The sequence below is a fragment of the Oncorhynchus clarkii genome, chromosome 16 (assembly GCF_045791955.1).
Source record: "Oncorhynchus clarkii lewisi isolate Uvic-CL-2024 chromosome 16, UVic_Ocla_1.0, whole genome shotgun sequence".
In the NCBI taxonomy this organism is placed as follows: Eukaryota; Metazoa; Chordata; class Actinopteri; order Salmoniformes; family Salmonidae; genus Oncorhynchus; species Oncorhynchus clarkii.
The window spans coordinates 19,479,316-19,501,650 of NC_092162.1; the positions used below are offsets into that span (position 1 = coordinate 19,479,316).

The window sequence follows — 22,335 nt, forward strand, 5'->3', positions numbered from 1 at the left end:
GCCACCTCATCAGGAGCATGCCCAGGCGTTGTAGGGCGGTCATACAGGCACGTGGAGGCCACACACACTACTGAGCCTCATTTGTACTTGTTTTAAGGACATTACATCAAAGTTGGATCAGCCTGTAGTGTGGTTTTCCACTTTAATTTTGAGTGTGACTCCAAATCCAGCCCTCTATGGGTTGATAAATTTGATTTCCATTGATCATTTTTGTGTGATTTTGTTGTCAGCACATTCAACTATGTAAAGAAAAATGTATTTAACATGAATATTTCATTCATTCAGATCTAGGATGTGTTATTTTAGTGTTCCCTTTATATTTTTGAGCAGTGTATATATGGGGGATTGGAAATGATGCGAAAATTACAATGATGGAAGCCACAATCTATCTGCAATATTAAAGCTGATCTACCCCATTAAAATATATATATATTATGTCACCCACACTTCTAAAACCAAAGTTGCGCCAGCGTTGCAGCTGAGTCATTACAAGGAATCATGTTGATGAATGCTTCGTAATCACGGGCACCTGAGCCTGTGTAGGGATGTGATTTGAATGTGACTGAAGGAGTGGGGTGGTTATTTTTGTATTATCTTGTTTCAATACCCCGTACAGTAGGTGGCGGCAATACAGCAATTAGGTGTAGTCTGCCGTAGAACTTTAAAGAAGAAGTAGTGTCCTCGTATCAACGTGGCGTTTGTGTCGAACTCGATAAAGTTAAAAGAAAGAACTATTCTGTTACGCCAAGGTATTTATAGTCATTCATTTAAAGCATAATATCATATTGTGTTGCATTGTTGCTTTAATTTGAGAATAAAAACAAGGAATATGTTAAGTGGAACAGACAAGACTGTTGAGATGGCGTAAAAAATATGGTTTTTGAAGTGCATGTTTTTACCTTCTTTTGAAATAACATGAGAATTGGCGAGCATGTTCGCTACTCTTTTTTTTCCTAATCTATTTCGTACTTGTGTGCCTTTAGCACATCATTTTGGGGGGGTGCATTGTTGGGCTTGGACGCCGCTGCTTTGTGAACCTCAACAGTTGTTACATCAGATTCTTTAGTTTAGCCTGCTTCCCAAACTAGACTAGTTTGAGTAGTGTTATTATATCCACCTGGAATGATGAAGTCGTCATTCATATTTTTTCAAGTAGGCCGAGTATTAACTCTAAACTATGTAATTGAATGCTAAAGAAAAAACAAGACAGAGGACAACAGCACACGCAGAAAGTTGCAACGTGGTATAGGTAGGTATTTGCCGTTCCATGGGAAAAGGAAATGTGGGTGGACAGCAGCAGTCATAACAAATTACTTTGGGGACAAAATATTATATAAGGTCTATTACACTGTTAAATAGCAGAGGCATCATTATGGGGTGATCATGCCATATGCTATTTACATTGTCTTATATATATATATATATATATATATTAAACGAATGGCTTGTGGTTTATAAACATTTGAACGTGTTCCGTAATATTATTATGCAACATTTACATTAATCACATAATATAGTTGATTCACATCCATACCACCGTAGGCAGATGAGTATTTATTTTAACCCAACAATAGTAGGCTTAGTAACGCCATCGTCCAAGTGACAGCAAAAATAAGGTTAATATTACATTTTTGTGTTAATATTTCTAAAGAAATTATGACAGAAATAAATGGGGGGAAAACATGTTGGAGGGATTTGTTGAAGCTGATTGAGTGGTTTCAAACATAAACCGACAAAAATTCTCACATTCAGTACAGAAGTATTTTGTTGCGCCGAAGTACAATTGGAGCGCCTGTCCCCATAATACGCGGCAGTGGAAATACACACGCCCACAAAGGAAACCCGCGTGTTTCTTTGAGGTTCCTCATGAATCTGATTAATATCGTTTAATAATCTATACTAGATCTATTGTTCGAACCAGAATGACTTTTCATGTGAATTTGTAAGCGATCGCTCACACATTTTGATCCCACTTCTAGCTACATCACTGCGCAGGGAATCTGCTTGTAGCTGCATTGTTGGTGGTGGATGCCACATGTTTCGTTACTACTGTTAGCTAGCTAACGTTAGCTAGCTTGGAGTTTGTTCTTTTTACGTCGCTGGCGGTCCTTACCCACGGTTCCTACACTGGCAATATTGACGTAGAGGTCAGGTGAGTCTTTTTCAACTTGAAGACATGCAATTTTCGACAAACGGGAATTGAACTGAGTGGCGTGTTGTGCTTAGCTGATGCAAGCGGGTCATTTCACCCATCATTGTCAATGTCTTGTATGTGCTATTACTATAGCAGGCCACCTGTAATGTTTAGTGATAATAAGAGTTTGATGCTTCTACATGTAAAAGACTGGCGATTATCTGGTGATTAAAAAACACAAGTGGTAATTGGATGAGACAATGTTTTATGTTGTCACGTGGTGAGTGCCCCTCTCTCCGAATTGTCTGGGTGTTGTACAGTGCTGTGTTACAGTGAGAACTGGCTACATAATAGAGTCCCTAACCCAAAATAAGTGTTATTTAGCTGTAGGGTCATTTAATTTGATTTCAATCACATTTTGACAGCACCCCCTTTTGATTGGTCATGTGACACGAAAATGGAGGTCCTCGGCCACTGAGGTATAAAACCCCTACCCTAACCCTTTAACCATTTTAAATGTAAACTTCAATGGGGTAGGACCGTCCAAAGGATCCCGGATAACATAGACAAAAATAACGTCTCTACCTATGAACGGGATCCTTGGGACGGCCCAACTCTAACGTCACCCCATTGAAGTTGACATGTAAAATATTTAGGGTAAGGATGTCCCAAGGATCCCAAATTGCACTAACCCCCACACCATTTGTGGGTTTGCCCTAAGAGAAAACAATGAATATGCGGGGAAAAAATCATCCCTACTGTAAAATATGCTGGTGGATCTTTGATGTTATGGGGCTGTTTTGCTTCCACTGGTTCTGAGGCCCTTGTTAAGGTTAACAGCATCATGAACAAGTATCACCTTTTCTGGTCATGAGTTCAAATGCCCAAAGTACCCATATAACAACCATGCCCATCTATCATTTAATTGTGCCTATTAGGGGAGGGTATTGAAAACAGGGGCTCCAATCATTTTGACTCTTGTAGATTTGATTGTTTGAGAAGTAATCTTTCTTTGAGCAATTATTAAGTATAAAAAAGTGTAATGTAAAAAAACAAACATTCAATACAATATAGCTCAGTATTTGTATTTTATACAGTATTTTTTGCTCATCTTTGTCAAGGGATCCAAGAATTCCAGCCCAACTGTATTGGCCCATGGTAGAAGTGGTTAGAAAATAACTTTTTGGACCTGTATGCCAACACATTTTCCTCAAAGTTGACCTGTTTTGAGTACCCTACCATGAGACACGCACGTCACCATCGGTTGAGACATCAAATACTCTGGAATACAGGGTGGGTGTAATTTTAATAATACAAATATAATTAATAGAATGACCTCTCCCTTCAGACCACTGCAATTTAGCTGGTACATCGTTGATATTTTAATTGAATTGATATTTTTGCTTCCAATTGCTATCACAAAGATGGCTGCCTGTCAATCCACTGTTGAATGTCAACCTAAATGGTAATGCCTATTCTATTATCTATATTTCTATCGGTTTCCTATGGAAGTTTAACAATAATTTTAAACAACTGATATGGTCATTTAAGTCAACATTCTCTGTGTGGACTTTCAACCATCTTTCTGCCACCATTTTGAATGTTGATGTTTACGTTTTAAACCCACTTTAGTATGTTTATCAGTCTAAATATGACACACCACACTGTATTCAAGAGCATGTTGACTTAACTGATGACAACACAAACACATCTGATGAAAAATAGGGTCTAAGCTACAGCATATGAAGAAAACATTGATAATTGACATTAAAGGAGAAAAAAAGAAGAAAAAAGAGTAAATTATCAAATAGTTTGACAATCCTATTTGTAAGCGTTTAAGTAATACCAACTCAACCATGTATCTTTTCCAGTGATGAAGACATGGTTGTTTCATGGTAGGGTGGAGTATTCAAAACTTGGAGCCCCTCTATCTCCTAAATATTGTGGCATTCAGGTGCAAGAAGTTATATTCTGACCACTTTTACCATGGGCAAATATGTATCATACGTCTAATCCAAAGGGGTACAGTCAAAGTGATTGAAATCAAATAGAACAACCCTGTAGCTTGGGTTGCACATTTTGGGGAATATTCAGAGGTGGAAACTTTCCATGGGAATATATGGGAGTTAACGGAAATGTATGCAAATTAATATAAATACCATTTAAATGTAGATGTTTTTTGCATTGGATATATTTACCATATCATTTGGAGACGAACATAAACATTTTTACATAATCATAAGTAGACATAATTGCAAATTATTACATCCTTCCAATAGAAAAAAACAAACAATTGAGTTACGAATTGAACATTAATTAAATGAGTTGACTTCACATGCACTGATTTCACTGAACAACAAAAGGGAATATTGAATGCCCCCAATGATCTGTAAAATGATATTCTAGAAACGAAAGCTTTGGTTGTCTTCCTCTCAGGCTTCCATGTCTTCTCCCTGGACCTCCTCAATGTCCACCTCTTGAACATCAGACTCCTAGGCCTCATCTTCACTGTCGCTTTCCAACCCTGTTGAGGTTAGCTTGTTGTCGGGCTCAAAAAGACACAAATTTGCCCAGATGGCAAACACTTTTTTTTTTTTTTTTCCAACCCTTGTAATAGTCAGCCATTTGTGTGCCTTGGTCTGTGTATGTTCCCAAACAAGGACCAGTTGCGCTCTGAGGCGGCTGATGTTGGTTGGATTTAGAGGATGATGGAGGCAACAGATCCACAAAGTCCCTTCTACTAGGTGGCTGATGTCATATGTTGGCACGATTGCCATATTGCATCTCCATCCCAAAGCCCTTGCTTGTAAGTGTACTTCGCCAGACTGCCAAGAACCTTGCCCTAATCCAGGCCAAGTTGGCGAGACACAGTATTGATGACACCATAGGCCTCGTTGATCTCTGTACCAGACAGGATGCTCTTGCCAGCATACTTGAGGTCCAACCTGTACGCTATGGCGTGTATGGGCTTCAGGCAGAAGTCTTCACGCTTTTTGATGTATTTCAGAACTACAGTTTCCTCTGCTTGGAGCAACAGTGAAGTGGGCAGGGCAGTATGGATTTCTTCTCTTACGTCTGCAAGCAGAGTCTGAACATCAGACAGGATGGCATTGTCTCCCTCAATCCGTGCAATGGCTACTGCTATAGGTTTCAGGCTAATTACCACTCTCTCCCAAAATACATCATCCAGGAGGAACCTCTTGATGGGGCTGTCCATATTGGCAGACTGTGATATGTCCATTTCTTGGTGAGACTCCTTCCCCTCAGACAGACTGTCAAACATGATGACAACTCCACCCCAATGGGTTTTGCTGGGCAGCTTCAATGTGGTCTCTTATTCTTCTTACTTTGCTTGGTGAGGTAGATTGCTGCTATAACTTGATGACTTCACATACCTAACAATTTCCTTGGCTCTCTTGTAGAGTATTGAATTCTTCCACACATTTCCCTATTGTATAAGTGCTTAGACAGTGACTTTTTGGGCCTGAATGCCAAATCATCCAAAAGATAAAGGTACTTAGTTGACCCGTTTTGCATACCATGAGACATCCATGTCTTCATACTGGAAAATATAAAAGTTGTTGATTGATATCAGCTTACAAATAGGGTTGTCAAACTATTTAATCATTTCTAGAAAAAAGTGTTATCACTAAATTGTAATGTCAACTCTGATTGAATTTAATATTTGCTGATGTAGTTTAGACCCTATGTTACATGGTCTAAGGTTTCTGTGTTGTGCTTGCCATCGGTTGAGACGCATGAATACAGGGTCGAGTTTTGGCTGACAAGGAGGTGACTGAAAATTTAGTTTGATGCAAGAAAACATTTTACAAAATGCATTATTATTCCCATATCATTATTACAGAGAATCAGACAAATTATACTACCTCCGCCTAGACAACTCTTTACCTGACTCGCTTTTCAAAGATGTCTAGAAATGTACACATTTTGTGCTAATTAATCACCCCCCATTGCTTACACGATTATCAATAACTGGGCTAATAACTCACTAACCAGCGAAGGATATGAACAAAATGTGCACGTACACGTGGCTACATGCAGCTCTTACTTGATCTCAAAACAAGCACATCTACTCATGACCATAACTGTAAACACAGTCCAGTTCAAAGTAATTGGCACAGATCCATATATGGCAATGGTCTATTTGCGTATAGGCCTACTGCAGCTCTGATTGGCCATGCCACACTGGTATGTGTAGAGTACTGGCAGAGTCATGCGTTCTGCCTACAACAGCCTACAACAGCTCTTGCATAGTTCATTTTGTTTTCGGCATGTTGCATTGAAAGTGGCTAATACGTTGATTCAATCACAATTGCTACAGTAAAGAGCAACTTTTTGATACTGTTAACTAACAAGGAAAACTAGAAAGTTGAGTGAAGTTCAATCTCGTACTTCTCTTCTGCGCTCAGTCCCAGGGAGCTGCGTGGCAGTCTCTGGGTTGGTGCCCGCAGTTTAGAGAGAACATTGCTGTCAATCCTCCATAGGAACCTATTGAAATCATAAAGACTACAGAATAGACATTACCATTTTAAGTTGACAGTCGACGGTGTGACGTACCAGCTAAATTGCACAGTGGTCTGAAAGGATAGGTCCTTCTATGAATTCTATTTCTACGATTGAAATGACACCCACCTTGTATTCAAGAGCATGTTGTCTGAACCGATGGTGGGCACAACACAAAAACCTCAGAAGTGAAATAGGGTCTAAGCTACACAGTGACTTCAGAAAGTATTCATACACCTTAACTTATTCCACTTTGCACTACAGCCTGAATTCAAAATTGAATAAAAATAATAATTTTCCCTCACCCATCTACACACAATACCCCACAATTACATTTTTGCAAATGTATTGAAAATGAAATACAAAAATATCTAATTTACATAAGTATTCACACCCCTGCGTCAATACATGTTAGAATCATCTTTGGCAATTGCTGGGTAAGTCTATGAACTTAACACATATTTGCACATGAATTGTAAAAAATAAATAAATATTCAAGCTCTGTCAAGTTGGTTGTTGGTCATTGCTAACCAGCCTTTATCAAGTCTTGCAATAGATTTTCAAGCCAATTTACACTACATGACCAAAAGTATGTGGACACCTGCTCATTTGAACATCTCATTCCAAAATCATGGGCATTAATATGAAGTTTATCCCCCTTTTCGTGTATAACAGCCTCCACTCTTCTGGGAGGGCTTTACACCAGATGTTGGAACATTGCTGCAGGGACTTGCTTCCATTCAGCCATGAGCATTAGTGAAATCAGGCACAGATGTTGGGTGATTAGGCCTGGTTTGCAGTCGGCGTTCCAATTCATCCCATAGATGTTCGATGGGGTTGAGGTCAGGGCTCTGTGCAGGCCAGTCAAGTTCTTCCACACCGATCTCGACAAACTATTTTTGTAGGGACTTTGCTTTGTGCACGGGGGTATTGTCATGCTGAAACAGGAAAGGGCCTTCCCCAAACTGTTGCCACAAAGTTGGAAGCACAGAATCGTCTACAATGTCATTGTATGCTGTAGCGTTAAGATTACCCTTCAATGGAACTAAGGGGCCTACCCGAACCATGAAAAACAACCCCAAACCATTATGCATCCTCCAACAAAATGTGCAGATGGCACTATGTATTGGGGCAGGTAGTGTTCTCCTGGCATCAGCCAAACCCAGCCAGATTTGTCTGTTGGACTGCCAAATGGTGAAGCGTGATTCGTCACTCCAGAAAAAGCGCTTCCAGATTCTAATGGCGGCGAGCTTTACACCACTCCAACCAACCCTTGGCATTGTGCACGGTGATCTTAGGCTTGTATGTGGCTGCTCGGCCATAGAAACCCATTTTCATGATTCTCCCGATGGAACGTTGTGCTGACGTTGCTTCCAGAGGCAGTTTGCAACGGATTTCACACGCTTCAGCACTCTGCGGTCCCATTCTGTGAGATTGTGTGGCCTACCACTTCGTGGCTGAGCCATTATTGCTCTTAGAGGTTTCCACTTCACAATAACAGCACTTACAGTTGATTTGGGCAGAAATGTGATGAGCTGACTTGTTGGAAAGGTGGCATCCTATTACGGTGCCACGTTGAAAGCCACTGAGCTCTTCAGTGATTCCATTCCACTGCCAATGTTTGTCTATGGAGATTGTGTACATTTAACCTTGTGTTTTAGGTTATTGTCCTGCTGAAGGGAACAATTATCTCCCAGTGTCTGGTGGAAAGCCGACTGAAACAGGTTTTCCAAAAGAGGTCAACTTTTAGCACCATTGTCTCCTGAATGTTTTGGCATTCGGGTCTAAAAAGTCACTTTCTGACCCCTTCTTTCATGGGCAAACATTTATGGAAAGTTTTCAATCAAAAGGGATGCTGTCAAAAAGTGATTCAAATGGATTTATACAATGCACTTTTTGCTTGGTGTGCCCACTTTCGATTCACGCCATGTAGTAGCCTAGATGCATGTGGCATATTACTAGCCACACTAAACGTTATGGCTGGGATGATACCAGTATCGCAATATATTTTTCCATGGCAAAAATTGAAGCAGACAACTCTGTTCCTTTGAAAACCTGCTGCATGTAAAATATTGTGTGCTGTAGCTTGGAAAATAAATGGTCATCCAGATACACATTTAATCTTTGTTTCCAACATCAGGGCTGTTTTCCTAAAGAAGTTCAATCTGCTTCGTGTCTGGTTTCATGGCCATGATACTAATGAGTGTCTCGATACTGGTATTGTCCCGGCCCTACTAAATTATATTGTTTCCGTCTTTTGATAGATGGAGAAGCCTCCCCTGCCCAATGACGATTACACGTCAGTGACACCAGAGACTCAGCTGGACAGCTTGGCCGGCGAGGATGGTCAGGAGGGCGTAGTGGAGCCCCCCGCCCGGGATGGGTGGGACAGTAAACTGGAGTATTTCCTGGCTCAGGTGGGGTTCAGCGTTGGCCTGGGCAACGTGTGGAGGTTCCCCTACCTCTGCCATCAAAATGGAGGAGGTGAGGGTGGTGTCAATATCAGTGGGTTTTACATTTGAGTCATTAAGCAGCCACTCTTATCCAGAGTGTCTTACAGTAGTGAGTACATACATTTTCGTATTTGTTTTCTCACCTGGGCCCATACTCATAATGCATATTGTATGAATATACCTGGTCTAGGATCAGTTTAGCCTTCTTTTTTTTGATCATAATGAAGAAGATTGCATGGATAAGGGTGACCTGATCCTAGATCAGCACTCCTACTCTGAGACATGTTATAAATACTGGCAAAGGTCTGAGGCGGCAAACTACTTGAACATTTTCCTCTAATCTTTGCTGTGAATGCATTTGTCTTGGAAAACAATAACTCAGTATGCCTTTTTACTGCATCTTCAAATGTCCTAATGGATTTGCCAATATGATTCAATTATTATCCTCACTGTCATATTATCTAACACTTGGCACAAGGCCAGTTTTGTTTTTAGCCCTCATTAACACTTCTATCTTTTTCTCCTTCCCACAGGGGCCTTTCTCCTCTTGTACGTGCTGCTCATGATCCTGGTGGGCATTCCCTTGTTCTTCCTGGAGCTGGCGGCTGGTCAGTCCATCCGGCAGGGCAGCATCGGCGTGTGGAAGCACATCTCTCCCAAGCTGGCGGGGATCGGCTACTCCAGCTGTGTGGTGAGAGATTTAACAACGTAGCTGTCTGCTAGTCATACAAACGCGGTCATCTGGGGCGGATTCATTGCGCCAATTCTGTTTCAAAAACTCTTAAACGAAACAGGGAGGATTTACCTGAATTTGTCCCAGCGCAAACGAGTTTCTATCGTTTTGTTTTTATACGGATTCTGTAATGAATACACCCCTGACCTGACCACACATGGCCCAAGGTCAAGGATTAGCAATGCTTCAGTTTGAGCACGAGATTTGAAATCCTACGGGCGCATTGCATTTGACTTTACATAACATCACTTGACTGGAGAGCGTTCTAATAGAGTTGAAAGTTGTATCCCGAACATGTTATAAATATCCTGAGGGAGACAACAATGTGTTACTAACCCATGTAAACTTTTCTCCTTTTCAGGTGTGTTTTTTTGTTGCTCTCTACTACAACGTGATCATCGGCTGGAGCCTTTTCTACTTAGGAAACTCATTTCAATATCCACTACCTTGGAATGAGTGTCCTGAACACGGTAACATAACTGGTAAGTTAACACTCCCATAGCAATAACCCATCAGCTGTGTCTGAAAAACCGTCGTACTCCCTTTATCAGGGATGCTTCTTTGATGTGGGTGGGGCCCACACAAAAAATCTGAACTCATCATGAGGGGCCACAGTGGTTCGTGGATCTGCAGTACCCAGATTGACAGCGGCAAAAAAAAAAATTGGGCAATTTAATATTTTTGCTATAGGGTGGAGACAAATGTCTTCAGTTTTTTTAATGCTATTTGATGGTCAATGCACCCCCCCAAATCGGTAATTCGACCATGCTGATGGCAAGTTGAGATAATTTACCAGTCAATTTTTTTTTTGCTGACACGAGCTAATTGAGTGACTGTCAGTGACTGACATAACAATCGAAAAACTGCTGATGCGCAACCAGGTTTCAAAATTGAACCTGCTGTATTCTAACTGTCGACAAACAGTAAGTTGAGACCCTGACCGATTTCCCCAAAAATATTTATACTATATATACCTTTTTTTTGTGTGGAAATTGATCCTCAGGGGCCACCATTTGCCCATCCCTGCCCTATATAGTGCACTACTTTTGAGCAAGGCGGCACATAAAGTGTACTATATAAGGAATAGTTTGTCATTTCGGCTGCAACAATCTTCTTCCATATTCTTTGCCTAATATTTTCACCTGACCATTGCTTTGTTTCTTAATCTCAGTGAAGGAATGTGCGGCCAGCAGTCCTACCACCTACTTCTGGTTCCGGAAGGCTCTTAACATCACCGACTCCATCGAACAGACGGGCGAGTTTAACCCTGTCATCACCTGCTGCCTGCTGGCCGCCTGGACCATCGTCTGCTTGGGCATGTTCAAGGGCATCAAATCCTCTGCCAAGGTACTGAATGTTCCGTTTCTTACTGGACTCTGGGGAAAATAGGAAATGTTAAATAGCTAGCTAACTACCTACTATCTGTAAACTAATGTTTTCCCTCTACAGTATGTGGTTAATTTTCAGAATGAGAGAATTAGTTGAAAATGAGGCGTTGCTTGTTAAACAAGTGGATTCAGGGATCAAGTGTAGCTGGAGTGGATTAAAAGGGGTATGCCAGGTGTACTCTCTGCCTGAAAGAGATCAAGTATGCCAACAAAGGGAATCATGATCTGCTGGCACATTGTAGAACAGATGTCCACAGGAAGAAAGTGTATGATGTGCAGTGGAGCCCAAAGATATTGCTTTTGTTGTGTTGAACTTGACAGTAATGTGTGTGAGTGAGGGGGGATTATTTAATGTTTTACTCAGTGAACAGTGTTTTTGCACATATGTAACCTTGTGCTATATAATAGAGAAAAAATAGAATGCTTGCTTGTTTCATTCTATTTCTAGTTAAGATGCCCCCCGCCCCAAATGCAGTATTTAGATGTGTGTGTGGTCACAAGCATTCTATTATAAAGGCTGTCATGGCTAACTGCAATATTAGTGTATTGTTTTTTTCTCAAGACTTGAGTGTCATTTGCAGTGAAGTCTAGGCAACAAATAACATTGGATTGCTTTCTTTTTAGGTGTGAGTTAGGTTCACATTAACCACTTTTTATTTTACACACAGACTGATCATGTAGATCATATTCTTTGTCGTTTAATTAGTTAAAACCTGCAGGGATTTTCTGCGTGTTTCAGTGGGGGGGGGAAAGTATCACATTTTTGGGCCCTCACCAGTTTGCATCCCTGTTTATAAATGAACGTTTTCTTTGCTGTGAGCCTCATCTACCCCTCCTTCTCGTCCAAGGTGATGTATTTCTCCTCGGTCTTCCCGTATGTGGTGCTGCTGTGTTTCCTCATCAGAGGGCTGATGCTGGAAGGGGCTGCAGAGGGCATCAAGTACATGTTCTACCCTAAGGTATCATCATCATCCACCCAGCACACTGCTTGTATGAACGATAGTTATAAGGGAAAATAGAGGGTCTGGAAAGCCAGATAACCTGACCATACAGCGTTCTTAAGCACACACTTATAACAAATCCTGTGTTTAGTAACTGTTCTTCTGATGTGCTCCAAAGGGGTATGTGGTTCAGAATTTCTCAGCTTTTGAAACCATGGCAAATAACAAACTAGAAACACTTTGGGGCGGCAGGGTAGCCTAGTGGTTAGAGCGTTGGACTAGTATCCGGAAGGTTGCAAGTTCGAATCCCCGAGCTGACAAGGTACAAATTGCCTGTTCTACCCAGGCAGTTAACCCACTGTTCCTAGGCCGTCATTGAAAATAAGAATTTGTTCTTAACTGACTTGCCTGGTAAAATAAAAAAATTGAATGTAGACACCCGCTCATTGAACGTCTCATTCCAAAATCATGGACATTAAAATGAGACTTTCCATTAGACGTTGGAACATTGCTGTGGTGACTTGCTTCCAGCGGCCGTTTGGAACTCTGTAGCGAGTGTTGCAACCGAGGACAGACGTATTTTACACGCTTCAGTGCTCGGCGGTCCCGTTCTGTGAGCTTCGCTTCGCTCTGAGCCGGTGTTGCTCCTAGACTTTTCCACTTCATAATGACAGCTGACCGGGGCAGAAATCTAGCTGACTTTTTCTCCACTGACTATCTCTCTTTTTTTTCCCCCTCGCTCTCTTCACCCCCCCCTCTTTTCTCCCTCCAGCTGGAGATCTGGGGTGAAGTGCAGGTGTGGCGCCAGGCGGCAACGCAGGTTTTCTTTGCCCTGGGCCTTGGCTTTGGCTCGGTCATTGCCTATTCCTCCTACAACCCACGCAGCAACAACTGCCACCGCGACGCCCTCACTGTCTCCACCATCAACTTTCTCACCTCTGTCCTCGCCACGCTGGTGGTGTTCGCCGTGCTGGGCTTCCGCGCCAGGGAAGTCGCAATGCGCTGCGTGACTCAGTGAGTGTGCTTTTTTGTGTGTGTTTTTTTTTTGGTCAGAACTTGGGGGCCCAATAAAATCGCCCACGGGCCACCAGTTGGAGTAATTTGTTAAATGTCATACCTACTCAGCTCTGGGCCGTTGCTAAAATGTACAATGAACTGACTGCTTGTTCTTCACCCTCCCCTCTATCAGTAACTTGGAGAAGCTGTCGGAGCAGTTCTCAGTGGGCCCTATTGACCGGGACCTGCTGCCCGTGATCAACATCTCTGACCCCAGCTCGGGTCCCCTGGAGGCCTACAGGGACTGGTTCAAGGTTCACGGAGCCAATGTCCCTGGCAACCTCACCGACTGCAGCCTGGAGAATGAGATGAACAAAGTAAACGGTTGATCTTGCATTCAAGCCTGCCTCTTCTTTTACTGCATCTCGCTCTCTATATTCTTTGAGTTACAGCTTTGCCCTCTTTATTTGGAAACCAAACTAACCTGCCTGTTTGTTGCTCCTCCCACTCATTATGAATTAACAAATTACATTTTAGTAGGTATATTGCTAAAATGTGTATATAAAATGTAAAGATAAAGTTTGGATCTGTTGAGATGCTATGTCACGATAAATGACATAGCATCATTCCTCTCTCGCAGGGTGTGGAGGGCACAGGGCTGGCGTTCATAGCCTTCACAGAGGCCATGACTCTGTTCCCGGGCAGTCCCTTCTGGTCAGCCTTGTTCTTCCTCATGCTGCTCAACCTGGGTCTTAGCACCATGTTCGGCACCATGGAGGGCATCCTCACACCCCTCACCGACAACTTCAAAGTGCTGAAGCGCCACAAGACCATACTCACAGGTAAAGAGCATCTCGTGACCCAGCTTAACGTGAGTTTCTGACCTCAAGTTTGTGAATATTTTTTATCTACCAATTTTCCTTGACGAGAAAATTGATAGATTCACCTTTCAAAACAGAACTGCAATTTAGAAATAATTCCAGCGCAAAAAATCTGACATGACTATACCACTGTAAATCGAGAAATATACACAATGATCTAATTGTTTGATGTACAGTGCATTGGGAAAGTAATCAGACCCCTTGACTTTTTCCACATTTTGTTAAATTACAGCCTTAATCTAAAGTGGATTAAATTGTTTGTTTTTTCTCATCAATTTACACACAATACCTCAATGACAAAGCAAAAACAGGTGTTTAGAAATTGAAATCACATTTTAAATATGTATTCAGACCCTATACTCAGTACTTTGTTGAAGCACCTTTGGTGAGGCACAAGCAGTGTGCAGATATGTTTTGGTACCCTTCCCCAGATCTGTGTCTCGGAGGATTATGGACAATTCCGTCTACTTCATGGCTTGGTTTTTGCTTTGACTTGCACTGTCAACTGTGGGACCTTTATATAGACAGGTGTGTGCCTTTCCAAATCATGTCCAATCAATTTAATTTATGCCAGGTAGAAACATCAAGGATGATCAATGGAAACAGGATGCACCTGAGCTCAATTTCGAGTCTCATAGCAAAGGGTCTGAATACTTATGTAAATAAGGTATTTCTGTTTGCAGAAAAAAATATTTAAATAAGGCTGTAACGTAACAAAATGTGAACAAACAGAAGGGGTCCGAATGCGCTGTATTTGTTGCTATTTAATCCAAGTCACCACCATATTTCGTTGATGTAGCCTAGTTTTTATGTAGGAATCTGTGAAGCACTGTTGGCCAACTGGTAAATTGTTGAGGTTATTACAGCCTAGTGAAAATTGTCTGTTTTTACTTTATGATAACCTGCTTAGACTTTGACAGGGAACATATCAGATACTCCTCTTAACAAAGCAAGGAGCGGCGATTCAGCACCATGGATAGCGCTGCGGTTGATCAATTCCTAGTGAATCTGACTAAGTCCGCCATGCTCTTGCTTTTGTTATGGAATCATGGAACAAGGTTACAAATGTCTACGCTATTTCGGACCCAGTGTATCAGCCGTTTTGATAACAGTGAGCGAGTAGCGCACATATTTTGAGCCTCTGCCAGTGCCACACAGGTAGTATGGAGATTGTCTACCGTAACTGTGTCGGTCTTGTGTAGCCTATTCATGATAGTCAGCAATTCAAGCCATGAAGTACTCTATCGGGGATTTTATGTCGAGTAAATATGGCAGGATTTTAGCGTTGTGATGACTGGTCTTATGTATGCATGAATGAAGCCAGAGAGTTATGTCCAGTTCATGTAGCTAATCGCACGTGCCCATTTTGCATTAGTGTGGTATAGCAATTGTATATTATTGGTCCCGTCATTATTTCTCTCAGGAAACAGGAAGGAGCTTGGTCGGGAAATCTCGGGATACTGTTTACAGGTATTAAACCCTATTTGGGAACCACTGGAAGAAAACTATACAGGTCAAGTACAATAAAGGCTTATTCACGTTGGCAGTTAAGTGCCTCAAATCCAATATTTTTCCACCTTCGTAGGTGGTTTGAAATCAGATGGGGCGGCAGGGTAGCCTAGTGGTTAGAGCGTTGGACTAGTAACCGAAAGGTTCATATCCCCGAGCTGACAAAGCACAAATCTGTCGTTCTGCCCCTGAACAGGCAGTTAACCGTTCCTAGGCCGTCATTGAAAATAAGAATTTGTTCTTAGCTGACTTGCCTAGTTAAATAAAGGTAAAATAAAAATATATATAAATCGGATTCCTGTCCATGTGACTTGTCTGAACGTCAAATCGGATTTATTTGGCCTCAAGTGGTTTTTAGACTTATTTGGCATATTATTATTTGACAGTTTTTACAAGAACATGTATCAAACTAGCTTGTTAATTGTTTACAAACAAAGTATTGAAAGTTAAACAGAAATATAAACGCACCATGTGAAGTGTTCGTCCCATGTTTCATGAGCTGAAATAAGATCCCAGAAATGTTCCATTCTCACAAAAAGCTCATTTCTAAGAAATGTTGTGGAAAAAAATAGTTTACCTTCCTGTTACTGAGCATTTCTCCTTTGCCAAGATAATCCACTGGACAGGTGTGGCATATCAAGAAGCTGATTAAACGGCATGATCATTACACAGGTGCACCTTGTGCCGGGGACACAAGGCCACTCTAAAATGTGCAGTTTTATCACAACCCAATGCCACAGATGTCTCAAGTTTTGAAGGCGGTGCATCTTATCCTTAGAGGCTTTAAGTGTTCTTACATCATGATTTTGAACATTTAAAGAAACTGGGAAACATCCATGGCAGGTTACATGAGTGATGGGAAGCACGAGCACCACTGTTAAGTTGTTTTAAGTATCCCTATATTTCTATTATTACGGGGCTATCACTCTGTTATTAGTGCGCCTGCAGTCGTTGTTGATGAACCTGGCCTGAGTGCAATGGCAACCATGTAGTGTGCTAATACAGTTAAGTAAAAGTTGTTAAATTGGAAACTTGTCATTGAGTTAACAACCACCAATCAGCCTACACCACTGTGCACATGTGTTACGAATCCCTTTGGCCCTGCAGTCTAGGGGGGGTGGATACGAGACCCGTAACATAACTCATGCAAATTATAACAGTGAAAAGGAACAGTGAGAACTAATAACCACAGACAACTTAAATCTACCGTCAAACACTCATGGTTTATTGTTTAAACACACGGTGAGGGGAAAAGGGGCTGAGCTGGACCCAAGGAAAGAAACAATAAATATCCAAAAACACCCCTAAGCTAGACTTGCTTGCTTCAATACAGCTAACTAACCAATCAAATACAGCGGGTGGTCCGCCCAGTTCTAACTAGTGTTCTTAGACAATGTATTCCTACGGGTAATGTATGCCCATGGGCGACTTGGCACCCCCTTTTCCCACCATCAAACAAAGTCAAACACACTCTCATAATACCGAACAAATGTGACATGTAGGAGATAAAAAAAGAGAGCTCAATCCAGCGAGAGATTGAGTGACTGAGAGATTGAGCTATTGAGAAAACAACTGACTGGCTTTTTAAACCAAGGGAAAGGGGATGTGATTGGGTAAGGGAAAAGGAGCAGGTGTGTCTTCAGATTGGTGACTGATTGGCGGCACCTGTGAATAGGGCTACCTATATCCGTAACAACACGCCTGTCGTTACTATGACAGCTAGTGTAGCCATGTCAGCAAATGACTGCTGTCTGAACAAACGCATCCGATTTGGTAACTTGTAATTGGTGTTTAGGCTGTCAGTATTTCAAAAGGGATTTGAAAAACAGTCGGAAGTTTGGTAGCCCGAAGTCTACGCCCCTTCGTCGGTGATTGGTCAACTACTTACTACTCCCAGTAGGAGTGGGACTTATGGATGGGATTCTTCAATTAAGTGTTTGTAATTTATTGAGGACTAGTTTTCATGCAACATTTTTTCACTTGAGAAATACTGCACCAAACATCTTAGTTAGATGTAAATTTGCCTGACTAAGTAAGGCCTGCTTGGTAAAAACATCAATGAATTACAGATTTCTTGATTTGTCTATTTTGAGGAAGTGTATCCTGGCTAAGTTGTTGATATGGCGTCTCAAGAAGGACAAACATTGCCACTTTTTTTCTTGTTCAAGCAAAGGTCTTTTCAGAGAGTATGCGAGGCACAGACGTTCGCTTTGTCTAGGAGCAAACCAAATTTTAATATGCGGTTACGTTTTATAAGATGGCATCATAATGGGGCCTGACTGTTAGTCCTGACCCCTCTTTAGTAAATATGCCAAGTATATCTGTGTGGGATCTGTAATGTTCTCTCTCTATCCCCCAGTGTGTAGCTGCATCATCGGCTTCCTGATTGGCATGTTGTTCACTCAGCGCTGTGGGAACTACTTTGTGATGATGTTTGACGACTACTCCGCCACCCTGCCCCTCATCATCGTGGTGGTGTTTGAGTGTTTCAGTGTGTCCTGGGTGTACGGCGCTGACCGGTAAGAATCTATTAGCTACAGTGACTGCATGAACCGCATGGCACACTTCAGAAATTAGATGAGACCATTTTATTTCACGAAAGCGGAATATTCATTAAAGACATTCTCCGGTACTTTGGCGACAAGTAAGTATTTTTTGGAAACCTTCCCTTTTGTAGTGATGTGTCAATGTATAGTTCATACATGCATAATCTATGAGCAGATTACCTAAATTAGCCACAAAGTCCCTAGTTTAAAAGCAATTGTTTTTTGGAAGATGTGCGGTGACACTTTCCCTATATTTACCCCCACATGGACCAGCCCCCTAGCAATTTGAGTTTCAGCCAATGAACTTCAGCCCCTCGCCATTTGAGTGACAGCTAGCAAGACACACACAGTAGAGCCAGGGAGAGAGCTATGACGTGGTGCACATATTTGCAATTTTCAGGGACACTTTTGGCTCGTGGGTGCTTCTTTCAGAACTACTGGCTAAAAATTGTACAAAAGTACCGGCGAATATCTTTAATGAAGAAATGTAATCATACTTGAATTATTCAAGGTAGAACGAAAGTGTCTCAAACATTGATCCTTCAGGCTGACTCGCTGTGTCTGTCTGTTTCCCCTGGTCTCTCACTGATCATTGCCTTGTATATCTGAATGATCAGGTTCCTTGATGACATAGAGAAGATGCTGCACTGGCGCCCTCCTGTGGTCTATAAGTACCTGTGGAAGTATGTGTGTCTGCTGGCCATGCTGGGACTGCTGGGAGCCAGCCTGCTAAAGATGTGCTTCAAACGGCCCACCTACACTGCCTGGAACAGAGAAAAGGTTAGGCAACACTAGGCTGCTCATTGTCCTCTCACTTTGGACCGTATTATATTTAACCAATAAGGCCAGAGGGTGTGGTATATGGCCAATTTACCACGGCTAAGGGCTGTCCTTATGCTTGATGCAACGCGGAGTGCCTGGACACAGCCATGGTATATTGGCCGTATAATCACAAACCCCTGAGGTGCCTTATTGATATTATAAACTGGTTACAAACGTAATTAGAGCAGTTAAAATAAATATTTTGTCGTACCTGTTGTGTACGGTCTGATATACCACTGCTGTCAACCAATCAGCATTCAAGGCTCGAACCACCCAGTTTATAATTGTATTTAATCATCTCGGTCTCTCCCTCAGGCCTCCGAGGAGACTCTGGACTACCCTGACTGGGCCCTGGGTGTCTTGGCTGTTTTGATCATATTCGCCACGTTGCCTGTTCCCCTGGGCTACATCCACTCCACCCTGAGGAACAGAGCTAGACGCAACTCCATAGGAAGTGGCCTGGGAACCGACATGGGGGGCGTATACACTAAGTGCAGCACTGTGGAGTGTGACACCCCAGTAGCTTCCCTATTGGACGAACACCTGGAAAGGAATAGAATACCTAAGGATTCTCCCTCGCCATTGGCCGAGGAGAACCTCCGGCTCCTCCCACAGAGGGAAGGGGCAGACGATGTAGAGGATTCAACTAGCGTGTGAGGGGGAGGAAACAAGGAGAAAACAGACTAAAAGAGGGAAATATGAGCTGCTTGATGTCAGATGTTACATCATGGGACCACAAAAGAATGTATACTGACGTATACATTGAAAAATATATTTTAAAGATAAAATTACTAGTTTTAAAAGATCCTCTGCTTTCAGATGTTTTCTTTATTTTAAATAATATGAATGCAGCCATGTTGGGTTACATTTCATTTTTTTAATGCTATATTCCAGAGGGGTGAAAAACGGATTTGTCAGTAACATCCCTAAGGCTCAAACTGTTCATAAGTGAGGAGATATGTGTTGCCAAGACGTTGCCTCAAAAAACACCTAATGTGTTTTTCCACACCACTTTACTTGGTTGCTTACAGATAATAAGGCTCATGATATGGGGCGGTAGAGAACTCTTAAGGACTGGAATATTCCCTCCCACCACAGGTTGGGTGGAAAAGTATAGTTCCACTGTACGATTGTGTTGCAAAGCGAAAGCAGTTACACAGACCTGTAACATGTCCTGCAAATATGTGTTGAGGTAACTTGGTGAATGCAGATGCAAAATGGGTGACAAAATATTTTCCTGTTTGCCTTCAGTAATAATTCCCATACAGAATAGAAGTCATCCACTCACTTGAAAAATGGCAATTTGTTTTTTTGAGCCTAAATATTAACGATCCTTGCCAAATTGTATATTGTGCCAGTTTGTTGGTAATACGTCATTTTTCCTGCTTTTCACTTTGAAACAATCAATGGAACTATACTTTTCTGCCCAACCTGTGGTGGAAGGGAATATTCCAGTCCAAGAGTTCTTTACCACCCCATATCATGAGCCTTGGGGCGGCAGGGTAGCGCTTTGGACTAGTAACCGAAAGGTTGCAAGTTCGAATCCCCGAGCTGACAAGGTACAAATCTGTCTGTCGTTCTGCCCCTGAACAGGCAGTTAACCCACTGTTCCTAGGCCGTCATTGAAAATAAGAATTTGTTCTTTAACTGACTTGCCTAGTTAAATAAAGGTTAAAAAAATATATATTTAACCAAGTATGGGATGTTAAACATAACAGTGGTGTGGAAAAACACAATAGGTGGGTTGCAGGTTTGAACATTTTGGCAACACATCTCACTTATAAACAACAGTTTGAGCCTTAGGGATTTTGACAAAGCACAGTATCAGTGTATCAATTTGATCAGTATAGGAGCACGAGCACCTGTTTGAAGCTGGAAAATTCATCTCCGCACACTCAGGATCAATACACAATTTCCAATTTCTTTAGGCTGTGATTTAGGTCGTCAGACATTCATCAGAGCATGCATGATTTCAATGTAGCTTCCTTTTACTTGAGCCTATTGGTTTTGAGTCAGTTTAATGTAAGTGAAATGTTTCGAAGTGGCTCCGTATCCAACTTTATTTTGTCTGTTGATGAGGATATGAGCCATGAACTTGACATAGTGAGGTCCAATAGTATTTGGACAGTGGCAATTTTGTTGTTTTGGATCTGTACTCCACCGCTTTAAAAATGTCTATGGGGTTAAAGTGCAGACTGTCAGATTTAATTTGTGGGTCTTTTGATCCATATTGGGTGAACCATTTTTGTACCTAGTCCCCCCCCCAAGTTTAGTAAATTAAAAGTATGGGGACAAATCAACTTGTGTATTAAAGTAGTCAAACGTTCAATATTTGGTCCCATATTCCCAGCATGCAATGTTTGCATCAAGCTTGTGACTCCAAACTTGCTGGATGCATTTGCAGTTTGTTTTGGTTGTGTTTCAGATTATTTTGTGCCCAATAGAAATGAATGGTGAATAATGTATTGTGTCATTTGAGTCACATATGCAAATTAGAATGTTTCTGAACACTTCCACATGAATCAGTCCCTCTAGGATTTAGTGGGTCCCTGAAATGCTACTGTCCGAATATTTTGAACCTCGCTGTACATTCCACTTTACTTTTGGATGGAATTTGATGTTAAGTATTTTTTAAGATACACTTTCTCAAAGTACTATTTATACAAATGTGTAATATAATGCAAGTACTACTTTTAATGTTTCTACCATATATATTTAAAAGTTATCCATAGTGTATGTGTTTTTTAAATTAAAAAAAGAAAAGCAGGCTAGAATTATGGTAGACTTTTCTGACTTGTGCTTGTATTTGAAATGTTTGTTGCCTCGAAGCACAGGTGTCAAACTCATTCCACGGAGGGCCGAGTGTTTGCGGGTTTTTGCTCCTTCCTTGTATTTGATTAAGGAACTCCCCACACCTAGTTGTGTAGGGCTTAATTGAAAGGAACAACCAAAAACCTACAGACACCACGCCCTCCAAGGTTGATTTGACACCCCTGCCTTAGTGTCTATCTGCAGTTGCCACAAATGTTGGGATTTAATAAATGAATGACTTGGGTTCTAACTTGAAATATACTTATTCCTGTTACCATATTAGAACATATTGATTATAATACATTTATATGTAGGGGTGAATAGAGAGACAAGGGGAAGTACAGGAAGTTTGTTCAAACATGTTATTGCTGAATATTAATAAGGAAGGAGGAAAAGAGCAACAGTTCAGTTTCAGTTCCTGATTAAGGCAGGCCAGTTCCTGTGAAACAAGGACCAGGAGGGATGTGGAACTCAACTCGAGGTAAGGTCAGCAATTGAAGATAGAAGCACATGCCTATGGAGGTTCTAAATTTAGGCAGGGCCATGACAATACCAGTAAGAGGAATAGAGTCTCTTCCTTACCAGTAACAGATTGCT

General features: G+C 41.6%; 1 protein-coding gene across 3 annotated transcripts; it reads left to right on the forward strand.

The window, feature by feature from the left end:
* Positions 1-643: 643 nt before the first annotated feature.
* On the forward strand, positions 644-21,988 carry LOC139368129 (sodium-dependent neutral amino acid transporter B(0)AT2-like). 3 transcript variants are annotated; one of them, XR_011626928.1, is made up of 13 exons: positions 644-749; positions 8,923-9,142; positions 9,645-9,802; positions 10,206-10,326; positions 11,016-11,191; positions 12,081-12,191; positions 12,946-13,187; positions 13,363-13,546; positions 13,810-14,011; positions 17,919-18,078; positions 18,723-18,885; positions 19,243-19,825; positions 20,731-21,988. XR_011626928.1 is itself a non-coding variant. In XM_071106713.1 (13 exons), the coding sequence occupies exons 3-13, from the start codon at positions 8,923-8,925 to the stop codon at positions 19,582-19,584; spliced, it is 2,079 nt and encodes a 692-aa protein (XP_070962814.1). In that variant the 5' UTR covers positions 678-749; positions 1,197-1,249; the 3' UTR covers positions 19,585-21,988. The 3 variants fall into 3 exon arrangements, 2 of the variants coding, with proteins under 2 accessions (XP_070962813.1, XP_070962814.1); XM_071106713.1 differs by adding an exon at positions 1,197-1,249 and having other exon boundaries at positions 678-749; positions 19,243-21,988; XM_071106712.1 differs by having other exon boundaries at positions 19,243-21,988.
* The last annotated feature ends 347 nt before the right edge of the window (positions 21,989-22,335 follow it).

Coding starts and splice junctions, on each gene's coding strand:
- LOC139368129 (XM_071106712.1), top strand. CDS start 8,923: ATGGAGAAGCCTCCCCTGCCCAATGACGATTACACGTCAGTGACACCA. Junction 12,192..12,945: donor AGTACATGTTCTACCCTAAG/GTATCATCATCA, acceptor TTCTCCCTCCAG/CTGGAGATCTGGGGTGAAGT. Junction 13,547..13,809: donor TGGAGAATGAGATGAACAAA/GTAAACGGTTGA, acceptor CCTCTCTCGCAG/GGTGTGGAGGGCACAGGGCT.